This window comes from Salvelinus alpinus, chromosome 3, assembly GCF_045679555.1.
Source record: "Salvelinus alpinus chromosome 3, SLU_Salpinus.1, whole genome shotgun sequence".
NCBI lineage: Eukaryota > Metazoa > Chordata > Actinopteri > Salmoniformes > Salmonidae > Salvelinus > Salvelinus alpinus.
This window is the reverse complement of record NC_092088.1, coordinates 35,479,907-35,505,711: the sequence shown is the minus strand read 5'-3', so window position 1 is coordinate 35,505,711 and position 25,805 is coordinate 35,479,907. Positions and strand designations below refer to the sequence as shown.

Sequence of the window (25,805 nt, the reverse complement as noted above, 5' to 3'; positions counted from 1 at the left end):
CCACATCTCCATATTGTTATTTATTTTTTGCTCCTTTGCAGCCCAGTATCTCTACTTGCACAACCATCTTCTGCATATCTATCACTCCAGTGTTTAATTGCTAAATTGTAATTATTTAGCCACTATGGCCTATTTATTGCCTTACCTCCCTAATCTTACTACATTTGCACACACTGTATATAGACTTTTCTATTGTGTTATTGACTGTATGTTTGTTTATCCCATGTGTAACTCTGTGTTGTTGTTTTTGTCGCACTGCTTTGCTTTATCTTGGCCATATCACAGTTGTAAATGAGAACTTGTTCTCAACTGGCCTACCTGGTTAAATAAAGGTTAAATAAAAAAATACAAATCATCTTGGCTCCTGGACTCTGTCCACGCATTTCAAGGCTGCGTTGAAACAATGACTGGTAAATGATCCAAGACCAGCTCAGTTAACCACTACCATTGTGACAATGAGTCGTCATAATGCTGCATCAAATGTACATGATCTTAGGTGCATTGGCAAACACAATGTAAATAATTTAATTTATGTACCCCTAATTGCACCGAATACATCTGTTTATCCTACAGCTATCGTAAGCCGTAATCATGAGCCTATGAACCAGAGTTACACTGTTAGCATTGAGGCGGTGTGCAATAGTAGGAAGACCACTTTATGCAGCCCACCCTGCACTATCAGGTCCAATGTAAATAACATGAGTAAGTAAACCTCTGATAAGCTTCCCAGTAAAGCATTAAAAACAATCAAGCAACCCAGAAAAGTGCGAAAAATAGCCCATATTAACATATGTAGCCTAATAAACAAGATCCATGAAGTCAATAACTTGCTTGTAACAGAAGATATTCATATTCTGACTATCTCTGAAACTCACTTAAATAATACCTTTGATGATACAGTGGTAGCAATACACTCAACAAGCACAGCACTTACACAAATGACTGATGATTGGCTGAGAAAAAATTGATGATAAAATGATTGTGGGGGCTGTCTTGTTCGACTTCAGTGCAGCTTTTGACATTATTGATCATAGTCTGCTGCTGGAAAAACATATGTGTTATGGCTTTACACCCCTGCTATAATTTGGATAGAGAGTTACTTGTCTAACAGAACACAGAGAGTGTTCTTTAATGGAAGCCTCTCCAACATAATCCAGTTAGAATCAGGAAATCCCCAGGGTAGCTGTTTAGGCATCTTGCTTTTTAACATTTTTACTAACAACATGCCACTGACTTTGAGTAAAGCCAGAGTATATCGAGTATATCTGTATGCGGATGACTCAACACTATACACGTCAGCTACTACAGCGACGACTGAAATGACTGCAACACTCAACAAAGAGCCGCAGTTAGTTTCAGAGTGGGTGGCAATGAATAAGTTAGCCCTAAATATTTCTAAAACTAAAAGCATTGTGTTTGGAACAAAACATTTACTAAACCTCAACTAAATCCTGTAATAAATAAGGTGGAAATTGAGCAAGTTGAGATGACTAAACTGCTTGGAGTAACCCTAGATTGTAAACTGTCATGGTCAAAACATATTGATGCAATTGTATCTAAGATGGGGAGAAGTCTGTCTATAATAAAGCGATGCTCTGCCTTCTTAACATCACTATCAACAAGGCAAGCCCTACAGGCCCTAGTTTTGTCACACCTTGACTACTGTTCAGACGTTTGTGTGCCACAAAATAGGATTTAGGAAATTTGCAATTGGCTCAGAACAGGGCAGCACAGCTGGCTAATATGCATGTCAATCTTTCCTGGCTGAAAGTGGAGGAGAGATTGACTTCATCACTACTTTTATTTATGAGAGGTATTGACATGTTGAATGCACCGAGCTGTCTGTCTAAACTACTGGCACACAGCTCGGACACCCATGCATACCCCACAAGACATGCCACAAGAGGACTCTTCACAGTCCCCATGTCCAGAACAGACTATGAGAGGCACACAGTACTACATAGAGCCATGACTACATGGAACTCTATTCCACACCAAGTAACTGACACAAGCAGTAAAATTTGATTTAAAAAAAACACCTTATGGAACAACGGGGAGTGTGAAGCAACACAAACATTTGCACAGACACATGCATACACATACGATAACATACGCACTATACATAAACATGGATTTAGTACTGTAGATATGTGGTAGTGGTGGAGTAGGGGCCTGAGGGCACACAGTGTGTTGTGAAATCTGTGAATGTATTGAAATGTTAAAAAATAATAATTAACTGCCTTCATTTTGCTGGACCCCAGGAAGAGTAGCTGCTAATGTGGATCTATAATAAACACACAAAATACAAATACAAAGTGTTTCCTAGGGGACCCTATAATCTTTGTCTACATTGAATGTTTTTTTTTTAGCTACTTCTAATTCACACTAATTCACTTTTGATACTTAAGTATATTTAAAACCAAATACTTTTAGACTTTTACTCAATTACGATTTTACTGGGTGACTTTCACTTTTACTTGAGTCCTTTTCTATTAAGGTGTCTTTACTTTTACTCAAGTATGACATTTGGGTACTTTTTCCACCACTGACATTTATTAGGTAGCTAGCCTGTTAACTTGCGATTAGCATTAGTGGCTAATAAAGTTTAGGCCCAAGAAAAGACAAACTAGCTGTTTGCAGATGTAAGAAACACAAATTTATCGCGTAATTATAGAATGCGAGTGGATTTATATTAAGAAGCAAAGTGAAAACAGCAGCATTGTCTTCAACATTGTCACATGTGCTGCATTGACCATGCAGACTGAACGCAACTGTTTCATGGTCGAGGAACAACAAATGCGCTCCTTGTGTGACATAGGGCGGGGCTAGGTCTATGTGGAAAGCAGCATGGAGAAAGAGAGAGCGGACTCAAGTAGAGAAGTAAACTATAAAAATGGACGTTACACACGGCGTATACCATTTATCAAATCAAACATTCAAATAGGGTTATAGAAGGTAAAGAAAGAAAAAAAACTGTCAGTGCTTCAATACCGGTATATCGTAAAATACGGTATAACGACCAGCCCTATTAAAATGTACATATTATTGGTAACAGAAAACATAGCTGAAGAATAACTGTAGATTAAATAATGTTGTAATTGAAAATTGCACACCCCATGTAGGCTACTGCCCCTTTAAGAGCTGGAATAGATTTTTCTATGTTGGGATTCTCACCAAATATGTTGGTGTCTTCTCACACTATTCAAACCCCACAAATAAACAGCTTATGAAGCTCTCTTTGCCTAAAGATCACATATTGAAAACAAATGAATTGAACTAAAAACTCCATACATATTTTGGAATTTCTGTGCCTCGCTAATCAATAGGCCTATCCAAAAACAGCACATGTTTTTTCAGTGAACCTGCATATCATCATCTTCACTCTTTTGTGACACCAATGTGAAAGGGTTTATGGCAGGGGAAATTGTGTTGCAGTAGTCTAGTGTGTGGTATGGGAATAATTACAAGCGAACCTGGGGCTCTTTGTGTTCACATTGCCCCAAAAAAATGGAACCGGACTGTAGAGTTCAAGCGAACCGAACTCAGACCACCTCAGACCTCTGAGATAGTCTCAGTTTGATTCCTTTCGGGGGCTCTTTTGAGGGGTCTGAGTTCCTTTGGAGTGTTCACACTGCACAAAAAAAGCGAACTGCACTGAGTTCACAAAAACTTGTGTGAAAACACCCCAAGATGTCAATAGCCGTCAGCAGGCGCTTTTAAACTAGGCAATTCAGATCAATCAAATTGTTCTTAAACTCTGTTGTCTTGTCTACTGTTGACTTTTTCATCTGGACTGTCTCCAAACCATCCCAAAGAAAAGATGGCTTGTGTGTGCACGTGTCCACTCCACATGTGTTGAACCTGCTAGTGGGCAGACAGACCCAGCCAGACAGGGCTTCCTGGGTAGGCAGAACATGCTGGTGGCATGAGGTTGCAGCATGTGCCTAAAACTGACAAACTGACAATCACACAGATGACAACATTTATACACAGTGTGGCCTGCAAACAGACAACAGTAGTTACCCATAGTATGGCCTGCAAACAGACAAAAGATACACACAATACAAAATAGACAACAACAGTTACACGCTTGAAAAAACAGGCAACAACAAAGAAACAAAAAAATGTACCGCTTGCGTAGCTCCACTAGTCGTGCGGTGAGCCCCGCAATCTCATTGATGGATCTCTGGATGTCGTCTCTCTCGAAGAGGTCTTCGCACAAGTCAGCAATGTTTTGGGCATTGGCCAGCAAGGCTCTGATGTTTTCTGCACCCTCTGGACCCCCATTAGGATCTGCCAGCCATGCCTATGAGGCACACACACATACTTGACATTTTAGGTTTTGTCCTTTTAATATTTAATCTGATATTTCGACCAACCCAGAAACAAAACGTCAAATATTGGTATGTGTGTGCTGACCTGGGCAGCATCCAGTCTCCTAGCGAATGCCAGTTTAGCTTTAGTTAAAGCCTCGAGCCTGCGGGTGGCGCTGTCCACTTTCCCAAGCAGCAGGTCCAGACCCTGAGAACACTGACCGGCCCGCTGAACACATGGTGGAGACGGACCATGTCCTCTACAGAAGGAGATTATACACACACACACACACACTTTAACACTTAGCAGGTTTAATGTATTGTAAGATTGTCATGACCATGTACGACACCCTTATAATGTGTTACAATCAACTCAACATGATCCCAACTAAATACCAGCCATTAGAAAGTTGAAATGTTGATACATATAGACATAACATTAGGGAAGCACGATGTATCGGTAAGTATATCGGAATCGGACGATATTAGCTAAAAATGCCAACATCGGCCTCGGCCCGATGTCTAGTTTAATGCCGATGTGCAAAACCGATGTCAAAGCTGATGTGCATACTTATATAACATAGGTAGATTACGTAATGACGCCACGAAAAATACAGCATTCCTAACCTAGCCCACAATGTCTGCTATGTGGATCTATTTTGAAGTTTCAAAGGAAGATAACAAAAAGGCCATATGCAACGTTTGTGCTACTATTATTTCCCAAGAAGGGGAGAAAGTGAAATCTTTCAATACCACAAACTTAATTACTCATTTGAAAGTACATCACCCCCAGATGTTCAGCGACTACTTAGAACAAAAGCCCTTGACAATCAACCATTCTCTGTCGTGGATTATGTTGGCTTTCACCAACTGGTCGAGCACCTCGAGCCTTGATACACATTATCAAGTTGGCGCTATTTTTCAGATGTTGCCCTACCGGAGTTAATCAAATCAAAGTTTATTTGTCACATAGACCTTACAGTGAAATGCTTACTTACAGGCTCTAACCAACAGTGCAAAAAAAATTATTAGGTGAACAATAGGTAAGTAAAGAAATAAAAACAACAGTAAAAAGACAGTGAAAAATAACAGTAGCGAGGCTATATACAGTAGCGAGGCTATTAACAGGTACCGGTTAGTCGAGCTGATTGAGGTAGTATGTACATGAAGATATGGTTAAAGTGACTATGCATATATGATAAACAGAGAGTAGCAGTAGCGTAAAAGAGGGGTTGTCGGGTGGTGGGTGGATGGGACAAAATGCAGATAGCCCAGGGGCACTGGTTGGTCGGGCCAATTGAGGTAGTATGTACATGAATGTATAGTTAAAGTGACTATGCATAGTAGCAGCAGCGTAAAATAAGGGTTGGGTGGGGTCTTGTGGCTTGTGGCTTGGGGGTAAAAACTGTTGAGAAGCCTTTTTGTCCTAGTTACACAGTATTGTTGAAACGCACATCCATGCTATGGGTGTCACTGCTATTAGCTTCACGACTGACATTTGAACCAGCGATGTCAACCCCATGAGCATGCTGAGTCTGACAGCACAGTGGGTCGGTGAGGATTTCGTACTGAGAAAATGCTCAAGAATGTGCTGGTTCTTATACCGCTGCTGCCATTTCAATGGCATTTGAGAACATGTTTAAAACATGAACACACTCTTAGCTCCATTCGAACAACTGACTCGAGAAATAAGCTCATCAACTGCATCTGCAGCAGACGTGATACTCTCTGTCATGGCATTGAAACGCCTGCTCAACAAAACTGCTGACAGACCGTGGGGTTAAAACTTGCAAAAGTAGTCTACTAGAGGCTGTGAACAAGCGATTCAGTGGCATTCTCTCTGAACCTCTTTACTGTGTCACCACCATGCTTGATGCTAAGTACAAGGACCGCTACTTCGATGCAGACAAGAAACAGGGTTTATGTGAAATGTTACAGACATAGCTGGACAAGATGGAAACGGATACAGTGACAGTGCACACAGAAGAAGAGGACCCATATGACAGAAGAGGCCATGGACAGACAGAGCTGAGACTTCACTGCTTGACATGTATGATGAAATCCTGGTTGAGAATTAAACGACTGAACAAATGAAACAGCACAGCAACTACGTGAAATAAATAGGTTTTGATTATGTTTTACTGGTAATGGGGACATATGTAAATGCCCCCCCCCCAAAAAAAATGGTCAGTGTGTGTGTGTGTGTGTGTTTCAACTATTTTACTGCTAGAATGCTTAAAAGGGCCGCACATTTTCTTTATATCGGTATCGGGTTTTTTGGCAAGGAAAATATTGGATATCAGTATCGGCCAAAAAATGTCATATCGGTGCATCCCTGCATAACATAATGTAAGCCTTATCATGCGAGATTGGAAAGGCTTATACATTGTTATTATAACAACGAACAAGCACACGCACACACAATACCTGACACGTAGCTCTGTGACCTGGTCGGTCATCTGTCCCAGAGTATTTGCTGTTCCCAGTGCGTCTCTGCGTTCCTTTCCAGCACACAGTTCTCCTACCTTCCCTGCCTCATCCAATATCACACGCACCGCTACATCCCCGGGCTCGCCTACACACACACACACACACACACACACACACACACACACACACACACACACACACACACACACACACACACACACACACACACACACACACACACACACACACACACACACACACACACACACACACACACACACACACACACACACACACACACACACACATACACACACACACACACACACACACAATGAATTAATCATAAGGAGTGCAGTGCTAGTATTGTGAGGATGTCACTATAAGGATGATGGGGCAGGCAGGTATTTGGGTAGACTGTATCACTAGACCATGGCGGATAGGATTATGGATAGGATATGTGTGTGTGTACCTGGTTGTCCATGGGAGTCTTTGAGCCAGCCTTTCGCCAGGGCCATCTTAGCCTCTATCACCGCCAGAGAACGTTTCATACACTCAATGTCCTAGAGAGACACAAAGAGAGCAGTTATACACTCGCACACACACACGCACATGCACACACACACACATGCACTTACGCTCCCACTCTCCTCACACAGCATTTACAGACGTACACACACAAACACATGTATACACACGCATACACACTCACGCTCTCACTCTCTCTCACACACACACTGCAGCATGGCAGAGGGGAAAGAGACAGGCTTACCTTCTACAGGGAGGAAAAGAATGAAGGGAGTAAAAAGAAAAGAAAAAGAAAATAGTTATAACAGAAGCCCAACAGAAGAAAAGAGTGGAAACTAAAGAGAGAAAGTGAAGTATGCATTAAGACAGGGTTATTCCAATCCAGTTCCGAAGGTCAATAGTACTGCTGATGTTCACCCTACCCTCTATTCAGGGACTAATTCAGATTTGGAAAACCAGGCGAGTGGACTCTCTGGTCAATCAAATAATTACCAGGGAGAAAAAACCAGCAGACCACCAGACCTGGATAGGAACACCCCTGGTTTAGGAAATGCTGCGTCTAGTGTAGAGGAACATGGGAAGGGAGGGACTATCAGAGACTAGTGTGTGTCTGGAAGGGGAGTCAGGGGGTGAAGTGTGTGTGTTTACCTGTGTGTGTGTGTGTGTACCTTGTTGGCCCATGTGTCTTCATCCCAGGTGGTAAGCTGTAGGACTCGGATGATCTCACTAATCTCAGCACTCATCTTCTCAAACGTAAAGCATCTGTTTCTCTCTGCCTCATCAACCCCAGCACTATGTGTGCTCTTAGTCGCTACAAAGATCTTTATGGCTGGTGAGAGAGAGATGGGAATTACTGCAGAGTACATGGACTAGTGGGTGTGTGTGCGTGAGTGTGTATCTTTGAGAGAATGAGAGCCTGAGTGAGTGTGTATAGAGAAATGGTGGGCTGGGAGTCATTCTGCCAGAGCCAAGTTCTAATTACCACTGCAATTATCAGTGCTGCTATGACACATCTGGTATCTGCTGGGCGGCTGTGTGTGTGAGGAGTGTGCAGAGAAGACAGACAGACACACACAAATAAACACAGAGAGACAGAGCTCATATGAGAAGAGGCAATAGTTGTTTGACAGTGTTCATGGAGGTGAGCAAATTCACACACACACACACACAAACACCAACAGAGAGAGAGGGAGAAAGAGAGAGACAGACAGTCTGACAGACCGACCGACCTGATATGAGTACAGGCAGTAGTTGTTTGACAGTGTTCAGGGAGTTGAATAGCATCTGTCTGTGTTCCTGATGGGTCAACTCCTGCTGTCGCTCCTCAATCATCTTAGACATCTTAGTCATACCTGTAGCCAATCACAACACGGAGTGAAAAATATCCTGAACCAATTATCTTCATGGTCAAAGGTTACCTGGTGTTCTTAGTGTAGGTGATCAGGGTTAGAGGTAAGGTTAGAGTTTCAACCTGTGGTTTGGTGGTCCGCATTTTTTAAGAGATTTTATTTTATTTTGTCAATATATTTTTTTCTTCCAAAATTAATAACAGTATTAAAGTTATTTTAAGCAATTTAACGTTACTTTTACGTTACTTTTCACAACTCAAATTGTTAATAATAATAGGGCTCTAATCTATTACCTTCACTGAGAAAAAATACTCTAAATTTGACCTGTTCTTAACTGACTTGCCTAGTTAAATAAAGGCTAAATAAAATAAATAAAAAGACTCCATGGTGGTCCTCATGAACTTTTGATGGTGATTTGGTGGTTCCCAGAACGGAAACGTTTGGAAACAGCTGGGTTAGAGGTCAGAGGTTATGGGACAGAGGCTTAAGGTGAGGTCACCTGGTCCCAGTTTCTTTGTATAGGTGATCAGGGTTAGAGGTTAGTTCAGAGGTTAAGGGTCAGAGCCTACAGGTGAGGTTACCTGGTCCTAGGTTCTTGGTGTAGGTGATCAGGTCCTCCATGGTCTCTACCACCTCAGCTACAGTCAAATACTCCAGGATCCCCTTACACACACGAATGATCTTACGCACCTAAAGAAAAATGTAAAACACACATGCACACACACACACACACACAAATACACACACTTGGATGAGCTTTCATGTACACAACAGATAGCATCTAGTTAAGCTACAGCAACTCTTAACCATAACCTTAATGGTTATGGCAGGCGTAAAATAAACGCCTGAAACTAGATCCCCTACATACTGGTCTTGACGCGATGAAAAAAAACTGTTGGGGGAGGTTCTCTTCTACATTGGAGGAGATAAGATGGAGTGTCGCCTTGTTAACGTCCAAAAGCGTCCAGTTGTTGTGGTATCGGCAGAGGCTACCATAACCCTGACCTTATCTCTAACCCCCTGGCTCTAACCTTTAACCCATCTAGCTGTGTGACACCACAGCACACCCAACAGGACTGACCAACAAAAATATAAACGCAACTTGCAGCAATTTCAAAGATTTTACTGAGTTACAGTTCACATAAGGAAATCAGTCAATTTAAATAAATTCATTAGGCCCTAATCTATGGATTTTACATGACTGGGAATATAGATATGCATCTGTTGGTCACAGATACCTCTTAAAAAAAGATAGGGCAGTGGATCAGAAAACCAGTCAGTATCTGGTGTGATCACCATTTGTCTCATGCAGCGCGACAAATCTCCTTTGCATAGAGTTAACCCAAATGCTGATTGTGGCCTGTGGAATGTTGTCCAATTCCTCTTCAATGGCTGTGCAAAGTTGCTGTACATTGGCGTAAACTGGAACACGCTGTCGTACTCGTCAGTTCAGAGCATACCAAACATGCTCAATGGATGGTGACATGTCTGGTGAGTATGCAGACCATGGAAGACCTGGGACATTTTTAGCTTCCAGGAATTGTGTACAGACCCTTGCGACATGGGGCCGTTCATTATCATGCATGCATAACATTATCATGTGATGGCGGCGGATTAATGGTACGACAATGAGCCTCGCGATTGCTTCGCGGTATCTCTGTGCATTCACATGGCCATTGATAAATGCAATTGTGTTTATTGTCCGTAGCTTATGCCACTCTGTTCACAACGTTGACATCAGAAAAAGCATGCCCCGTACAGTTGAAAACAGGATTCATCCGTGAAGAGCACACTTCTCCAGCATGTCAGTGGCCATCAAAGGTGAGCATTTGCCTACCGAAGTCAGTTATGATGCCGAACTGCAGTCAGATCAGGACCCTGGTGAGAACAATAAGTACACAGATGAGCTTGCCTGAGACGATCTCTGACAGTTTGTGCAGAAATTCTTTGGTTGTGCAAACACACAGTTTCATCAACTGTCCGGGTGGCTTGTCTCAGACAATCCCACACGTGAAGAAGCTGGATGTGGAGGTCCTGGGCTGGTGTGGTTACACGTGGCCTGCGGTTGTGAGGCCAGTTGGACGTACTTCCAAATTCCCTAAAACAACGTTGGATGGGTCTGTTTCACCTGTCTTCGTGATTGTCTCCACCACCCTCCAGGTGTCGCCCATCTTCCCCATTATCCTCTATGTATTTATACCTGTGTTCTCTGTTTGTCTGTTGCCAGTTCGTCTTGTTTGTCAAGTCAACCAGTGCTTTGGTGTCTCAGCGCCTGCTTTTTCCAGTCTCTCTTTTTCTCGCCCTCCTGGTTTTGACCCTTGCCAGTCCTGACTCTGACCCCGCCTGCCTGACCACTCTGCCTACCCCTGACCCTGAGCCTGCCTGCTGACCTGTAACTTTGCCCCACCTCTGGACTATTGACCTCTGCCTACCCTGACCCTGCCTGCCGTCCGGTACCGTTGCCCCACCTCTGGTTTTCTGACCCTTGCCTGCCTTGACCTGTCTATTGCCTGCCACTGTTGGATAATTAAATCATTGTTAATTCGACGTTGTCTGCATCTGGGTCTTACCTTCATACCTGATATATGGTAGAGAAATTAACATTACATTCCCTGTCAACAGCTCTAGTGGACATTTCTGCAGTCAGCATGCTAATTGCACACTCCATCAAAACTTGAGACATATGTGTTGTATGACAATTTTAGAGGGGTATTTTATTGTCCCCCAGCACAAGGTGCATCTGTGTAATTATCATGCTGTTTAACTTCTTGAGGGCAGGGGGCAGCATTTTCACTTTCGGGAAAAATAGCATGCCAAAATTCAACTGCTTGCTACTCATCCCCAGAATATAAGATATACATATTATTAGTAGATTTGGATAGAAAACACTCTGAAGTTTCTAAAACTGTTTGAATCATGTCTGTGAGAATAACAGAACTTATGTAGGACAAACCATTCAGAATTTGTATTTTTTTGATGTCACTGTCTTTTCAATGAGGTTTGTTAGAGACACCAGATTTCTAATGGACTTGCTTGCAGTTCCTACCACTTTCACTGGATGTCACCAGTCCTTGGAAATCGGTTGAGGTTATTCCTTTGTGTAGTGAAGAAGTCATCGTAAATGAGGGTCACATGAAGTAAATATTTTGAGAGAGTCACGTTACAAAAAAAGATGCGTCAGTTTGTTTTCTTTTTGTATTGAACACAAATCATCCCGTCTTGATCGATTATTAACGTTCAAAAATACCTAAGGTTGTATTACCAAAGTAGTTTGAAATGTTTTGGTAAAGTTTACATGTAACTTTTGATATATTTTGTATGACTTGGCGAAAGTTGGAAGCTGTGTTTTTCTGGATGAAACGGTCCAAATAAATTGACATTTTGGATATATATCGACGGAATTAATCGAACAAAAGGACCATTTGTGATGTTTATGGGACATATTGGAGTGCCAACAAAAGAATTTCGTCAAAGGTAAGGCATGATTTATATTTTATTTCTGCGTTTTGTGTCGTGCTTGCAGTGATGAAATATGCTTGTGTCTTTGTTTACTTTTTTGCTATCATCAGATAATAGCATCTTATGCTTTCGCAGAAAAGCTTTTTTGAAATCTGACATGTTGGCTGGATTCACAACGAGTGTAGCTTTAATTTGGTATCTTACATGTGTGATTTAATGAAAGTTGGATTTTTATATCATGTTATTTGAATATGGCGCGCTGTATTTTCCCTGGCTATTGGCCGGTGGGACGTTTGCGTCCCACCTGCCCCAGAGAAGTTAATCAGCTTCTTGATATGCCACACCTGTCAGGTGGATGGATTATCTTGGCAAAGGAGAAGTGCTCACTAACAGGGATGTAAACAGATATGTGGACAAAATTTGAGAGAAATAAGCTTTTTGTACGTATGGAACATTTCGGGGATCTTTTACTTCAGCTCATGAAACATGGGACCAACACTTTACATGTTGCGTTTATATTTTTGCTCAGTATAATAGGACATATTCACTTTGACCGATTCTCCATGGATTTCTTCATTAATTTAAGTGGAGAAACTCCCTGCAGCCAATGCTTGCAAGTGCACACTAGGAGAAGGGTTGAGAATCAGGACACAGTTTCACTTAATGGATGTTGTTGCTTGTGATTGTAAATACAGTTTCACAACAGAAGTACCACTTTTAAGTACATACATCTGTCCTTTTGAACCCTGCATGTGTGTGTGTGTCTTGTGATGTAAGTCTTGTGATCGAGGGGAGTTGTGGTCGTTCAGTACCAGGGCAGCTGGTGATAAAACAGTGTGATGCCTATTACACTGCTGCCGACACACACACACACGCACACACACACACACACACACACACACACACACACACACACACCCCCCACTCCCACCTCAGCTTCGTCGAAAGTGAGCAGCAGGTCTGAGGTTCCAGACAGGATTCCTCTAGAACCGTCAATGAGGAAGTCTCTGGCAGGAACCGAGTAGGGATCCGCCTTCAACATCTGAGCTGCCTGCACAAGCTTAGAACACGCATTCTCCACCCTGTTAGAACACAGACCATAGAACCAGCTTAGAACACACACATTTTCCATCCTGTTAGAATATAGACCATAGAACCAGCTTACAACATGTGTTCTCTACCCTGTTAGAACATAGATCAAGCTTAGAACAGGTGTTCTCCACCCTGTTAGAACACAGACCATAGAACCCTCTTAAAACAGACATCTTCCACTGTTAGAACATAGATACAACTTAGAACAATTTACCTACAGTACTGGATATATAACATTAATTATTATTGACAGCCCAGAGAACGAAGGATGGAAGGAAGGAAGCAATGAAAGACGGAAAGATTAAATAAAGTACGGGTTGAAGAAAGGTAAGGAGGGAGAATTTTAAGACTATTGGAACAGGGCCTTCCTGTTACCTCATTGGTTACAGTATCAATGGGTTGAGCCCTCATTGGCCAGAGTATCAATTTTCTGCAAAGAGAACTAAATATAGCAGGGTTCACATTCCCTCATAACCCCTGCTGAGCACTGAGAATTATATTTATGATGCAGTGCCAGTTTGTGTGTGTGTGTGTGTGTCTGCATGGGACTGCGCTGTGGAATTCTCATGTGAAGAGATCTAACTTTACTCCTACAGCAGTCACCAGGAGCGAGAAGAGACAGAGAGTGAAAGAGAGAGAGAGGTAGCAGCAGGACTGCTGAGTAACAGAGTCAGAGTCTAATCTACGCTCACTCTCCTCTGGACACTGAGCATAGCAGATCAGATCAGACAGTCAGTAGAACCCCACAGCAGAGTTCTGGACAGACAGACAGAACCACACAGCAGAACTAACATACTGATAGACAGACTCACAGTAGAAGACAGAGCACAGCTACAGTATACACCTCTGGGCAGAGCATTCTCAGGCAAAACAGACAGTCCAGTCAGGCCTGTTGTTATTAAATTACATCACCAACAGACAGACAGAGTTCACATCCTGCTAAGCAAACCTAAAACGAATTATAATTACTATTTCCTCCACCGATGAGAGAGAGAGAAACAGACGCAGAGACAAAAAGACCAGATGGGTGGAGAAGAGAGCAACATCACTCACTGACACAAGAGAAGGGCATCATTACTAAACCATTTATAAACTATAAAGACGAAGGCCTCTGAAACTGAAGGCTACCAAGGCTAAAAGGTATGGTATAAAATATGTATAATTAGGCTTTGTAAGAATGAATCAAGTTTGATTTGACATGGGGTGTAAACCTCAGCCCTCCAGTCCCCTTGTCCTGTTGGTTTTTGTGTTTCTCTCTGGTACTTTACTGATCAATGAATACTGCTGTTTGGCTGAACAGTACACACTGCAAACCCCTAGAAATCCGTCCCAATAGTTAGTGTTAGAGGTTAGGGGGTCAGGAGTAGATCAGAGGTCAATGTAAGAGGCGTGACTCACTTTATGAAGGCGGGAGGCATGTCTCTCTTCATCACCTGGTCCTCTGTGGTCTGAACAGTCTCCTTTCCCACCTACATACACACCACACACGCACACATGCATGCACCACACACACGCATGCACGCACACATGCAAGAATGCACGCACACACACACACACGCATACACATATAAGAACAGGAAGAGGGGTTGACAGTTTACAGTAGATTGGTGTGTCAGTATCAAAAACATCAACAGCAGGGATACATGAGTAATGTAGTGCAGCATATACATCACTAGAACTACACTGAGTATACAGTGCAACTCAATATTAGGAAGGTGTTCCTAATGTTTGGTATACTCAGTGTACAGATATAAAGACAAAGGTTGGCAATCGATGTTTCAACCACTAAACATCATGAACCCTTGAGAATTACATCACATAGCTTGATGGCTGCCATGTAAGCACCTCCTGGGCTATACTTAAGCAATAAGGCATGAGGGTGTGTGGTATATGGCCAAGGGCTGTTCTTAGGCACAACGTGAAGGCGCCTTTGTAGGGGAGAGAGGATGGCCATCCTGGAATGTGATGAAGACTACGTTGGCGACTTGCTGGCGTGGGAGACCAGCGTGTGGTCAATCACAACTCATGGAATTATCTAGATAATTTATTGTGTTTTAACACTTAAAAGAGCAAGGCACACCTGTGTTTGCACTTTCTCCACATGGCGGGACTTTCCCACGAAGTACAGGAGACTCCATATGCCTCCTTGTGCCCTCAAGGCTGAAATGTATTAAAACTGGACCTGACATTGTCAATGTATTTTGATGAATTTTATTGTCATGTTTGGATTTGTTTAATAGCTCATAAAGAGCTGAATATTTTGACATGACTTGCATTGTATGTTGTCTGGTTGATATCTTTTCAGAGAGACCGGGTTGAATTTGTCTGTTGGGCTAACCGCTTATCAGACAGGAGCATTCCTGTGTCCTGTCGTAACATTGTAGGAATGTAATTAGATTACAATCCGTATGTGATGTTTCTTCCTTATGTTTTCGCCAGGAGTTCCGTTTTTCATAGTTAAAAGGATTGTGTCTCCTTTAGTTAATTGAGACCTTATTTGCAAGCCCCTTGTGTGTACAGACACACATAGACCTTCTCTCTTAGAGATTAATCTCTGAAGTCTTATTAGTTGATAGTAATTGACTCTGTTTTATGCTGTATAATGTCTTCCATGTACACTGTTATTGTTTGAGAGTTCGTTTATTCTTGACTAATACATCTATTAGTTGATTTGAGTGAATGCATTCCTCGTTCATAGAGTACCTCTTTGATTGACTACTTTCATAAATTAGAATTGGCAAATTCTTATTTATTAAAGTTAATTACACACACATTGTATTCTTGGGGTACCAACTTGACACCTCTGCTTAAAACTGACACAATTAATTAATTAATTAATGCTCTTTGTGTCTAGCCTCTTGTTAATTGCATAAAGGTTCATTTTAAACACGTTTTAATTTTTTTTGTGTCAAGTCTGGTGATGCCCAAGCTTGCTGCATGGCTTGACCTGTTAGTCACGAAAAGGGTCTCTTGCTAAAATAGTATGTCTATAAACCTTTATATTAAATTGGAGTCAGACTGATAAATGTAGATTATTAAACATATTTTAACCAACTACGGCTTATAGCTTTTATAAACCGGCTACCAACATATTAAAACAATGACTGACATATTTTAATTAAAAACGTTATTTCGATAAGTACATTTCAAAAGTACCCTTTTTGAGTTTGCTTATTCTTAGACATTGTTTGAAGCAATATACTCTACAAGTACAGCAACTTTTCAGAGTGGGCTTTCTACTAATGAGCACCACCAAAAAAGTGAATGGGAAAATGAATTCAAACTCCCTCTGTTGGTGATTTGCTGAATGGTTAATGACCTATATTGTCAATGTCTATGTATGAAATGGGTTATATCTTCAAAAGTACCAGAGAGCCCACTTTGGAAATTTGACGTGTTTGAAGAATATATTGTTCCGAACACTATGTAAAAAAATGTAAATCAACATCAAAAAGGCTGCCTTTGGGATATTAATATTATTATTTATATTGTTGTATCGCGAAATACTCAATATTTGAGAGCACACTGTAAGGAGTATAACACCAAGATGATGTCTGTATCATGTATGGTTTACGGATCACAGGAGGCAAATATAGGTCTAAAAAGGGCCTAAAATATTGTAAAAGTGACATGTAAAAAGCATGTCAAACATCCTTCCTCCCAATAATGTTTCTATGTGAGAATTTCCAGAACAATCTCATACCCAAAATATTGTTGGCCTGTCCTTGTGTGGCACTATAAAGAGAAAACATTACCCTATTAGGGTGTGGTGTATGGCCTTAGCCTATGCGGTATTCAGGCTACCTGTAATTATATCGTCCTAAGGTACTATGACTTCTGCTGACATTTTAGAAACATTCCAGATGACAACAAATGTGTTATGATAGAATTTAATCAAAAAATCTTTAAGATTTGAATGTCCATTTTAAACTATAACATCCATACAGAGGGTGTAACATCCATAATGGTAATTTTTCTTTTCTAACGTAATAATGGAAATGACAACTTTTAAAAATTATCGTTTTTGAAAAGACTGTATCTCCCCACACACACTGCACATACATATGCTATTTTACAGTAAAAAACATCTTACATTTAAGCCTACTAGAGAGCGTGTGCCCTCAGGCCTGGAGGGAAGCTAAAGTCATTCCGCTACCCAAGAATAGTAAAGCACCCTTTACTGGCTCAAATAGCCGACCAATCAGCCTGTTACCAACCCTTAGTAAACTTCTGGGGAAAAAATTGTTTGACCAGATACAATGCTATTTCACAGTAAACAAACTCATAACAGAAATTCAGCATGCTTATAGGGAAAGACACTCAACAAGCACAGCACTTACACAAATGACTGATGATTGGCTGAGAGAAATTGATGATAAAATGATTGACATTATTGATCATAGTCTGCTGCTGGAAAAACATATGTGTTATGGCTTTACACTCCCTGCTATAATGTGGATGAAGACTTACTTGTCTAACATATTTCAGTTAGAATCAGGAAATCCCCAGGGTAGCTGTTTAGGCCCCTTGCTTTTTTCAATTTTTACTAACGACATGCTTTTGACATTATTGATCATAGTCTGCTGCTGGAAAAACATATGTGTTATGGCTTTACACTCCCTGCTATAATGTGGATGAAGACTTACTTGTCTAACATATTTCAGTTAGAATCAGGAAATCCCCAGGGTAGCTGTTTAGGCCCCTTGCTTTTTTCAATTTTTACTAACGACATGCCAATGACTTTGAGTAAAGCCAGAATTTCTATGTATGTGGATGACTCAACACTATACACATCAGCTACTACAGCGACTGAAATGACTGCAACACTCAATAAAGAGCTGCAGTTCATTTCAGAGCAGGTGGCAAGGAATAAGATATATCTAAATATTTATAAAACTAAAATCATTGTATTTGGAACAAAACACTCACTAAAGCCTAAACCTCAACTAAATCTTGTAATAAATAATGTGGAAATTGAGCAAGTTGAGATGACTAAACTGCTTGGAGTAACCCTAGATTGTAAACTGTCATGGTCAAACATGTCAGTCAATTGGTACATTGATTGACATGTTGAGTAGTAGCTAAGATGGGGAGAAGTCTGTCTATAATAAAGTGATGCTCTGCCTTCTTAACAACACTATAAACAAGGTAGGTCCTATAGGCCCTAGTTTTGTCACACCTTGACTACTGTTCAGTCGTGTGGTCAGGTGCCACAAAATAGGACTTAGGAAAATTGCAATTGGCTCAGAACAGGGCAGCACGGATGGCCCTTGGATGTACACAGAGAGCTAATATTAATAATATGCATGTCAATCTCTTCTGGCTGAAAATGGAGGAGAGATTGACTTCATCACTACTTTTATTTATGAAAGGTATTGATTGACATGTTGAATGCACCGAGCTGTCTGTCTAAACTACTGGCACACAGCTCGGACACGCAAGCATACCCCACAAGACGTCTCTTCACAGTCCCCAAGTCCAGAACAGACTATGGGAGGCACACAGTACTACATAGAGCCATGACTACATGGAACTCTATTCCACATCAAGAAACTGAAGCAACACAAACATTGGCACAGACACACGCACACGCACACACACACACACACACACACACACACACACACACACACACACACACACACACACACACACACACACACACACACACACACACACACACACACACACACACACACACACACACACACGATAACGTACACACTATACATACACATGGATTTAGTAATGTGTCACAGTGTGTTGTGAAATCTATGAATGTATTGTAACATTTTAAAATTGTATAAATTGTCTTAATTTTGCTGGACCCCAGGACCACAGGAACACACTTACACAAACACACTGAGTGCTTTTAGTGTCGATTAGCCATTTTAATATATAATTAATGTTGAGTGGTTTCTGGATTTAGCATTAGCTTGCTCCGTACTGCGGGAGGAGGCGTTTACCACAGGATCAATAAACACTGAGCAACCCTCAGATCGGAAAGGAAACTCAATATAATTTAACTTAGTCAGTGGTGTATATGTGTGTGTACTGTGTGTGTCCCTCAAAAAAAATCTAAACCTATCAAACCCCTTCCACATGTCGCAAAATACACGTTTCTCGTTAGGGTAATGAACCATCTGTTGCCAAGATCGTGTAAACCAGGGATGGACAACTGCGGGTCAACTCCCCCCCCAAATCAGTCGGTGTCTCAACTTACTGTTAAGAGTTAGAATAGTTGAACACACAACGTGCAATTTCAGAATTTGGTTGTGCATCAGCAGTTTTTTTCTTATGTCAGTCTCTGACATTCACTCAATTATCTCATGTCAGCTAAACATTTTTAGATTGTTAAATTAGTCTAGGCAGCTATCCAAACTTGTAGTAATCATGGTCAAATTACCGACCGGGAAGCCCCCATTGATTTTGTTAGTCACTCTCACTCAGATATCATTAAAAACTGCAAACATTTCTCTCCGCCCTATGGCAGAATGTGTAGAATTGCAGGAAATTATCTTCAAAACCGCAAATGTTTCTCTCCACCCCATAGCAAAATGAGTATAATTGCATGAAATTTGTTCGGAAATTGCTAAATCTTCATTCTGCCCCATGGCAAAATGTGTAGAATTGCAGGAAATTAACTAAAACATAGATGATTTCTTTCTGCTGTCAAAAGGGAGGCCACTAAATTGTTTTGCTTAGGGCACCCAAAACGCTAGGGCTGGCTCAGACTGCATGTGTGGGTATGGATGTGGGTACCACTGCGGCCCCTTATGACGAGTGCCTCCACCCCCATCAAAGTTACCCATCCCTGAGGTAAACAATAGATATAGACTAAATAAAATATTACTGTTTAGTGAATTGTTGGCCGTGGGATCACAGGCGACCAAATGTCGCCAATCTGAAGCTGTATAAAATCAACTTTAGTTCTGTAGTTGCTGACAGAAATCCCTGCTTTCCGCAGTAGTAACAGTCCAGTTAGGACAGAACACTCTCTAGCTAACCTAGGATCAGTGTAATCAATGTATTGATCATTCCACAGTAACATTCCATAACGGCACAGAAAATACTATGGTTTACCAGACATGTTTACAGGCAGAAGGACACTCCAGCAAGTGATCTGATCCTCTAGCAACCACTGCATGGTTCCAACTCGCAGAGACAGGCCAGAGATTACATATGTGGACCAGCACAAATGTGACACGGGACTGGAGGAGGAGGAGATTGTATCTGCAATGGAGGACAGGGAGTTGTGGAAGTCCCACTCTTCATTCTATCGACTCCAGACAGGTAGATTATGACGAGTGTCAGTGTAATGTAGGGATGTGACAAATGTCAAAAAAAGATGAAATATTTAAACTGCCATTATTTTTGTTTCAACGTTTTTTTTAAATCATACAATTATGTGAATTCCCAATGCAGATATGGTCCTGTCTATGACCACGAGGGGGCAATGCAGTTCAATCTACTGCACTCATGACTACCTACCAGACACCGCTCCCCACCCACTACCTCCCCACCCACTCAGAAATTATGTTATTAATGCCATTTTAGGTTATTTTATTTTTTATATTCCCTTTTTCTCCCTAATTTCGTGGTATCCAATTGATCGTTACAGTCCATCGCTGCAACTCCAGTACGGGGTCGGGAGAGGCGAAGGTCGAGAACCGTGTGTCCCCCGAAACACAATCCAGCCAAGCCGCACTGCTTCTTGACACAATGCCCGCTTAACCCGGAAGCCAGCTGCACCAATGTGTCGGAGGAAACACCGTACACCTGGCGACCATGTCAGCGTGCATTGTGCCTGGCCCACCACAGGAGTCACTAGTGCGCGATGGGACAAGAACATCCCTGCGACGCTAGGCCAATTGTTCGCCACCCCATGTGTCTTCCCGGTCGTGGCCAGCTGCGACAGAGCCTGGACTTGAACCAGGATCTCTAGTAGACCACTCCGCCACTCGGGAGGCCGTTTTAGGTTCTGTTGTGTGCCTCTCCTCCATGTTCTCAGTTGTCAATACATGGGACTTCATGTCCCACTTCTCATCAATGTGATGGCTCGTTGCAGTGATGCCATACAGGACTTTGCTGCTGACGCCTCCCTGTCTCACTCGCTGGAATGTTTTCAACTGTTAGTGGCGATGACGTGCAGAGAGCTTTATATTCGTGGCAAATAATTTGAAAGATGCATATCTCCTCCTACTTACAGCATTGTTGCGTTAGGTATTTGTTTCATTTATATTTAGCCTTTATGATGATGATCGGAACCTGTTAGTGGTAGTTTTGTGATAACTGCACTATGATTTAAATTTGGTTAGGGATTTGTTAGCATTGTTGCGTTAGGTATTAAAATGTCACACCCTTAGTGTAATGTATCACTAATTCCACACAGTAATAACAGTCCAATTAGGTTCATTGCAGTATCTAGCTGACCTTGGATCTGTGTAATGTATTGAGCCCTCACTCCACAGTAGTAACAGTGCATAAAGAGTAGAAGCTGACCTAAAAACGGTGTACTATTATTCCACTGTAAAAACAGTCCATGAAGCATAGAATAGTCTGGATCTGACCTAGGATCAGTTGAGTGTATTGATCACTCCACTTTAGCCTAATAACTGTCAATTAAGCAAAGAGCAGTATCTATCTGACCTGGGTCTCCACTGTCAACATTGACTGTGACAGTGACAACAGGTTACACAGCCTCTGGGAGCTACACTCAATGAGGCACTAGAATATGTTCTGATATTACTGTAACCATAACAAACCACATTTATAAATGATTCACTCTCAACCCTAGATAGTCATAAACCTCAACCCTGGGGACACCCTGCTGAGGAGGAAAGGTCTCTGGTGTCAGTGTCTCCAACTGAGACTTTTCTTGGAACCACCATAAAGGGATTACAACAGTTTTGGGGTTTGCCGACTTCTACCGCTGTTTCATCAGGAACTTCAGCTCCGTCCCCGCTTCTCTCAACTCTCTCCTCAAGGGTGGTCCTCGTAGGTTGGTGTGGAGCCATCTCTCACTATGCCAACTCCTGTTCCGTATGTGCCCAAACCAAATCCCCCCTTAACGCTCCAGCAGGGAAACTCCTTCCACTTCCCGTGCCTCAGCTTCCCTGGTCTCATCTATCCATGACTTTGTTACTGATCTCACCTCCTCTGACGATTTCACCACCATTTTGGTGGTTGTGGATAGATTTTCTTCTACAGCTCCTCCCTCCGGCGTTCGACGTTGCCGGTAAACTAACCAGCGGTCCTGGCATCCATCATTACACACACCTGCCACCAATCATTACGCGCACCTGCGCTTCATCATGAGGAACACCTGGACTCCATTACCTCACTTATTACCTACCCTATATGTGGCACTCCCTTAGGTTCTTTCCCCATGTCAGTATTGTTTATGTGAAGACGCCACTGCTATGTTGTTTTGTTCCATGTTTGTTGTTTTATTAAACGTACCACCTGCACCTGCTTCTCCACCCTCAGCGTCTTCGTTACACTATCCCAGCCTGCTCTCTGCCAGTCTCTGTGTTGCTGTCCAGTGGTGTAGTGGAGGGTACACGCAGGTATATGCCGTAAGCCCATTTATTTTTCAGTGGGTATTGCATATATTCACTACTTAATCCCCATGGTGTCTATCAAAGTAGTGTAGTGGAGGTAAACGCCATACCAATTAAAAAGGCTGATGGAACAGATCAGAATGTTTAGCTTAAAATGTTGTAAACTATTACTTCTTTTAAAAAAGCATGAGCTGGCGCACACGCAGAGAAAATTATTTTGTGTAGAGGTGCTGACTAACGGCGAATAAATTGTAAGCTATAAAAATACATTAATTACTGGGAGAGTGTGCCACTCGCTTTATTTATTTTTATAAACTATTATTTCTTCACATTTTAGGTGCAGAAATGTGCACATAGCGGTAGGTGTATGCACAAATGTTTCCAAATTAGGGAAAACACTGTTCTAAAATGCGCACGGCACATGCAAGCGGAATTAATGGTAGAGATGGAAATATCTGTTTGAAATTTAGAAAGAGGGTAGATCTAAATATGCAATAACTATCATGGGTTGCTAATATGACTAGGATAATGCTTTTGGGTGCTACACAATGAACCAAAGTTGTAAGAAAACCAATAGAACAGGAGAACGCATATGAGGAAGTGCTTATAAAATAATTGCCTTTACATTTCCATGGTGGGATTTTGGCTATAGGCTACATTGAAGCAAGGTAAGACATGCCTCATAATATGAAGTAAAAAGTCCAGATTTCAAACAATTAATGAACAGGTCAAATATAGTGATGCTAATGATAGGCCTAACCATCTTCTGGTATATGGAGAGGCTTTCCCAAAACCTTCTAAATGACATGTAAAACTAGCCACAGAGTAGCCTATTCCTACCAGGCAGAATGATATGATTATTTGCATCAATCCAGTGGCCATTTGTTTTGCAAACTCCCTCTCATGTGCTACAGAAACACCACCATACAAACAACAGAGCTAGGTGCCTGCACACTTGAATTAAAGGGTAACTACACAAAAACACAAGACCTCAAAATTGGTGTCCTGATGTGGTTTAAGCATGTTATGGACTTACAACATCCAATTTATTGTTTTCTATTAAAAAGTGTGACTTTGAGAGCAAAATAAATTGTGAAAAAATTTACAAATCTGAAACCCGATGTATTTCTGACTCAGTTCACAGCCTCATTTATCTGTTTCAATAATATACCTACAATTAGCCTACTTGCACAGTACAACTTGGGTTGTGAATTACCTGTGAATTACCAATGTGGAATTTTTTATTTTTAGTAATTCCGTATGACACGGTTTCTCATATAACTTTTTTCACAGAGCATTTTTCCTTTGGAGGGCCGTTTGGGGAATCATTTTGCAAAATTAGAGTATATGCACTTCTCCAGGCAACACTACACCACTGTTGCTGTCTCACTGAAAACAACTCGACGTGACTCTGTTTATTACAGAGGAGAGAGAGCGAGGGTGAGGGGGAAGGAAAAAGGGAGAGAGAGAGCGAACGAGAGACAGAGACAGAGAAAGGGGGCAAGAGGGAAAGAGGGAGCATTCTCAATGCTGGTTCCTGTGAGGGAAACCAGCAGAATCCTCAAGTCTAACGGACTCACTCGAAGAGGGGACACACACACACACACACACACACACACACACACACACACACACACACACACACACACACACACACACACACACACACACACACACACACACACACACACACACACACACACACACACACACACACACACACACACACACACACACACACACCACAGTGTACACTGCCATTCACATGTGCTGAAAGGGTAGGCTATTCTGCTGTTAGCTCAGTTTTCCAGAGATAAGATTCTTCCAATGTACATTACTGTATGACATGGTATTTATTATGACAATACTATTACACTGTTTTACACTGCCTTCTTTCTGCTACAGATGTAGGTTTATTCAACATGAGTTGATACTGCCCTAACCCCATTTGACCAGTCCACAGTGACAGCAGTGCCTGTCTAGATTGTCACTGTAAAAAAGTGTTTACCACTACAATAAACAATAACAACTCTCCCGTTTCATTCTGCCACACAAACTCCTCTCGGTTCATTACCATCCAGTACAATACAAAACCACTACACCAAACTGAGTGGTGAGGGGGGAGAGAGAGAGAGAGAGAGAGAGAGAGAGAGAGAGAGAGAGAGAGAGAGAGAGAGAGAGAGAGAGAGAGAGAGAGAGAGAGAGAGAGAGAGGCACTTACCCTGACAAGGTTACTGACCGCTGCCTGTACCGCGGCCACCGGAACGGTCAGATCCGGGATGGCCTTCCCGTCCACCTCCCCGTCCTCGTGCATGATGACCAGGTGGGAGATCTGCTGGGCCACCGGCTCAAGGATGCCCTCGATGGTCTTCGTGTGGAACACCGGCATGGTTACAGCTGTTAGCCCGCTCAAAGAGATCTGAAACACGGCTGCTGCAGCTCCAACACCCCGCTGGTAAAATCCTACTCTATTCCTCCGCCGTCTTTACCCGACAATAAAAATTGACAGACAAAAGGCCTTTTTCTTCTTTAGTTCCACTCCTGAGTGCGTATTCCAGCGAGGACGTTCTGCAATGCGCGGTGTCAGCACCTTGTCCGGGATTGTGAGACGAACACCGAACACCGAAAATCGTGACAGGAGAAATCACAGTTCTAGATCTCAGACAATAACTGACTGCACGAGATACATCTGTTAATAGGATTGGTGCGCACAGACGGCTTCTCATCGCGCACACGCAGGCACACCGTTACCCCACTGCAAGTGAAAGCTGTTCCCAAATGACGTCATGCATTCTGGTTGCCGAAAAAGGGAGTGCTGGAGTGAGGTGGTGGGGGGTCGGGGAACGGGGGTGGGAGGGAGAGTGAGAGAGACCTGGTATTAGTATGGAGTTATTGCAACATTTCATACCAGAGCTGGATCGTAACAAAGTAACTTTCGGGACATTCCATCATATACCTTCAACCAGACCATAAGTAAACCACAAGTAGACCACAACTTAAACCCCACCCACTCCAAGCCACTGGGGAAACAAACCACTCTCTCTGGTCTATGAGTCTGAGTGTTATGCTGC

The 25,805-nt window shown here is 42.1% G+C and overlaps 1 protein-coding gene across 1 annotated transcript in view; it reads right to left on the bottom strand.

Annotated features, from left to right (window-relative positions):
* The window catches only part of LOC139570601 (vinculin-like), a 55,000-nt gene extending 29,459 nt beyond the window's left edge, over positions 1-25,541 (bottom strand). The window contains exons 1-11 of the mRNA XM_071392588.1: positions 24,956-25,541; positions 14,570-14,640; positions 13,011-13,161; positions 9,202-9,310; positions 8,501-8,623; positions 7,940-8,100; positions 7,516-7,518; positions 7,216-7,306; positions 6,741-6,888; positions 4,420-4,573; positions 4,131-4,306 (exon numbers count right to left, since the gene is read on the bottom strand). Of these exons, the coding sequence (XP_071248689.1) occupies positions 4,131-4,306; positions 4,420-4,573; positions 6,741-6,888; positions 7,216-7,306; positions 7,516-7,518; positions 7,940-8,100; positions 8,501-8,623; positions 9,202-9,310; positions 13,011-13,161; positions 14,570-14,640; positions 24,956-25,123 (1,355 nt within the window). The 5' untranslated portion in view covers positions 25,124-25,541. The remainder of the gene's footprint in view (positions 1-4,130; positions 4,307-4,419; positions 4,574-6,740; positions 6,889-7,215; positions 7,307-7,515; positions 7,519-7,939; positions 8,101-8,500; positions 8,624-9,201; positions 9,311-13,010; positions 13,162-14,569; positions 14,641-24,955) is intronic.
* Between the last annotated feature and the right edge of the window lie 264 nt (positions 25,542-25,805).